The sequence below is a fragment of the Puntigrus tetrazona genome, chromosome 10 (genome assembly GCF_018831695.1).
Source record: "Puntigrus tetrazona isolate hp1 chromosome 10, ASM1883169v1, whole genome shotgun sequence".
In the NCBI taxonomy this organism is placed as follows: domain Eukaryota; kingdom Metazoa; phylum Chordata; class Actinopteri; order Cypriniformes; family Cyprinidae; genus Puntigrus; species Puntigrus tetrazona.
In genome coordinates this window covers 8168345-8171614 of record NC_056708.1, presented here as the reverse complement: position 1 = coordinate 8171614, position 3270 = coordinate 8168345, and the positions used below count along the sequence as shown (strand labels likewise).

The window sequence follows — 3270 nt, the reverse complement described above, 5'->3', positions numbered from 1 at the left end:
GAACACAATATAGAACAAACCTGCAAAGCATTGCAGCAAAATATAGTAAGTAGCCCAGGGTTAGATGTTTAATTCAACAGGAAGAGTGTTTGATATTTATGAGGGAAACCTGTAACATCTTCAAAGCAGCATAAACAAAAGCAGCAAGATGAACTGCTCTGATAAAATGATCTGGATGCTCCCGGGGTAAAGAGCTCTGGGGCTGATCAGGGCCATTGGGTCAGAAAGCGTCGACTCACCGGGTCCGTTTGGTATTCTCGACTATATAGCTCGTGGCAATTGTTGAAAATGTATTCGTAGGTAGAGTTGAGGCAAGCCTTCACACAGTCCTTCACTACCTGGCTGGCACGAGGAGGACTCTGGAGCTCCTGGACCTGGAGAAAAATATTAATGGTCCATTCAGAAGGATAATTCGATCGCTATGAACAATTGCATAAAAAACTTTATGAAGAATGAAAACAAAAACTGTACAACAACACTGAAGAATTGAACAACAACATGTGGAAAATAAAGGTGCATAAGAATTGTATTGAAAAAAAGCATACAAAAATTGTGTGAAAAAGAAACTAAAATGATAACTGGAAAAATAATAAAAAGAAAACCATCAAAAATTGTATGAAACAATGTTCCAAAATATTCCAAAAAAACCTAATTTAGAAACTAAATAAGACAAAATTGTATGGCAAAAACATATTCATTAAAAAAATATNATTTAGTTTCTTCAAGTCAACAGCATCAGGGATTGACAACTAACCTTCATCCTGAAGAATGTGATACTGGTTAGTAGATCCACAGTAGACTTGAGGTCCTGCAGTCTCTCAGGACTGCTAGCTGGGAAATTATTCAACACACAAAAGAAAAGGTGTCTCTTTGTCATCAATAATTCTTCCTCAGATATTTCAGATATTTCGATACAATTTTAAGTTTTTATATATAGTCACATCAAACAAACCAATCTCAATGAAGCCACCTGCAGGTGAACACCAAACTAACCATTTACCTTTAGTCAAAAAAGATCCTTCATACAGAATCGAGAAAAGCTGTGACTACTCAAGGAAACACCAAAAAGTCACAATACCCTGTACATAGAGAGGTCAATCCTCAGGGAGTTGTGAAGCTGGTCCAGAAGCTTGACGAACCGCTCTTTCTATAAAGACAAAACACAAATTATTAGTACAAACTCTTTAATGCTGAAAGCTTTCTTTTTGGTATGATTGGATAAAGCACTCACCCCAAAGTTGGAGGCAGCGAAGCGGTCCGAGGCTGACACGTTGTTGGTGGCCTGGGTTGTGTGAGCGTAGTAAGCGTTGATGTTGGCCAGTAGGGTGCTCATGACCGCGGGCACTCCGGGACACATGTACTTTGATGACAAACAGGCGAAGTGCCTAGAAACAAGAAGGAACAGAAAGTATGTAAGCAAACAGCTAAAACATCAATGTCAAAACTTAGAGGAGAACCATACGTCATGGCTTGATAAATGGACTCCACTCCGTAACGCATGGCAAACTCGTCTACGATTTCTTGGGGTGTCTCTTCAAAGTAGACCTTCCATGCATCGTCACCCTTGGCATCTGGTATCTTCACCACCCCGTTGTTCTGGATGTCCGTTAGATAGTGGAAAAGGTTCTATGGAGAGATGGAAAGAGGATCAATTCGCTAAGGATTCATTTGATATACTCCAGCAGGGATTGCGTAATTAAGCTTGCTAATAAATAATGGTAGGAGAAAAATGAGAATGAAAAATATGATCATGACAGAATCAGACTGACCTCGTGCAAGCAAGTGTATTGGACATGGTACGGAGCTACGGTTTCCTCTCCTTTGATCTCCACACTGATGTGCATGCGAATGGCTCCAGATACAGCAGATTTGTCCGTACGCTTGTCTGAAAGGAAGACAAGTTGAAAAAGTCAGGAAAAAAACAGTGCGAGCTGTGTGATGAAATGAAAACCAATGCTATCTTGCAACCAATTTGTACATATTGTACAAAATGACTAATTCATATAAATTTATACAACGCTCGTTTTTGAAGGGTTTGTCTAAAACGGGTTAGGTGTAGGTCATTCATACAAATTCACACGAATTAGCCACTTCGTAAAATATATATTAATTGCCGTGAGATTGGGATGACAAAAACCATATAGCTGAAAGAAAAGGAAACAGAAAGTGTCTACAGTATGTAAGAAAGCAAGAAAACAAGTCACGCCAGTCACTTTGATATATCCCAAAAAGTCAAGATATGATATAATATGTGACCGTCCGTCTAATGATGTTACGCTAATTGCTCTGTCATCCTAGTCGTCCGCGCTTCTAAAGGTCATTGACAAATGGGCTCAAAGTTGAAATGGTTTGATCGGAACTTCTCGCAATATGAAAATAACGTTACATTTATGTTATTAATGCTTGGCTACTCACCCAGGTTGTACCAGACGTCCATTTCTCCGCTCAGAGTTCGAACCTCAATGATAGTCTGTCCGAGAAAATCGTCAGACTCTCGTTTGAACTTCTGCTTTACTCTGGACTTGATGTCATCATCCTCGTCCCAAACGCGCACTTTAATCCGATCGGAAGAGTTGTGACACTCGCTGTTGAGATGTTTTTGTACCATCATGAGCGCTGATCTTCAACAAATTAAGCTTGACACATATTAATTGAGATTTGAATCCACTTACAAATTGAAGCTCTCATCCCATACAGGGTTAAGGTTGCCGTAGATGGTCTTGGTTCGTTTTTTGGTTTTGCCTACTTGCACTGTAACATAAGGATCACTGGAGCCAGTTTTGTCCTTTGCCTGCAGGCCTTGAGCACATAATACTGATGGGAGAAACAACAGGGTTAATATTAGTATAATCAATATGGCATAAACTTGTACTAGTCAAAGTGGGACATTACCGGTGATGCTGATCTTGGCTGACCACTTAGATGTCCCGTCCAGGACGCTTTGCTTGACCTGCTTCATCTGCGCCACGTGTGTTGCCTTGATGACTCCAAACACATCCTGAATCAGCTCGAATATCTCAGGCTTGTTGCGTTCACGGATTTTCATGCGGTCTTTCAACACCATGATGATGTTCTGTGTGCGATCCTCAGCTCCATGTTTAGAGCTCTTCTCCGCCGCCCCTGTGAAAGATGGGTTTAGTTCAATACCCCTTATATTTACACCCAAACAGCCAAAGGTTTGGAATGGATTTTTTAAAATGATTTTTTAATTATTTTTAATTATTATTTTTTGGGATGCTTTTATTCAATTAATTTAAAATAACATCTATG

General features: G+C 39.8%; 2 protein-coding genes across 4 annotated transcripts in view; one reads left to right on the top strand and one right to left on the bottom strand.

Moving 5' to 3' along the window:
- The window catches only part of cadm2a (cell adhesion molecule 2a), a 1030129-nt gene that overhangs the window by 860875 nt on the left and 165984 nt on the right, over positions 1 to 3270 (top strand). The gene's annotated exons all lie outside the window — the stretch shown is intronic.
- The window catches only part of LOC122352913 (protein unc-13 homolog B-like), a 26008-nt gene that overhangs the window by 14036 nt on the left and 8702 nt on the right, over positions 1 to 3270 (bottom strand). Inside the window, exons 10-15 of the mRNA XM_043250661.1 lie at positions 1770 to 1885; positions 1463 to 1626; positions 1232 to 1385; positions 1079 to 1147; positions 755 to 844; positions 240 to 374 (exon numbers count right to left, since the gene is read on the bottom strand). Coding sequence (XP_043106596.1) covers positions 240 to 374; positions 755 to 844; positions 1079 to 1147; positions 1232 to 1385; positions 1463 to 1626; positions 1770 to 1885 — 728 coding nt within the window. The remainder of the gene's footprint in view (positions 1 to 239; positions 375 to 754; positions 845 to 1078; positions 1148 to 1231; positions 1386 to 1462; positions 1627 to 1769; positions 1886 to 3270) is intronic.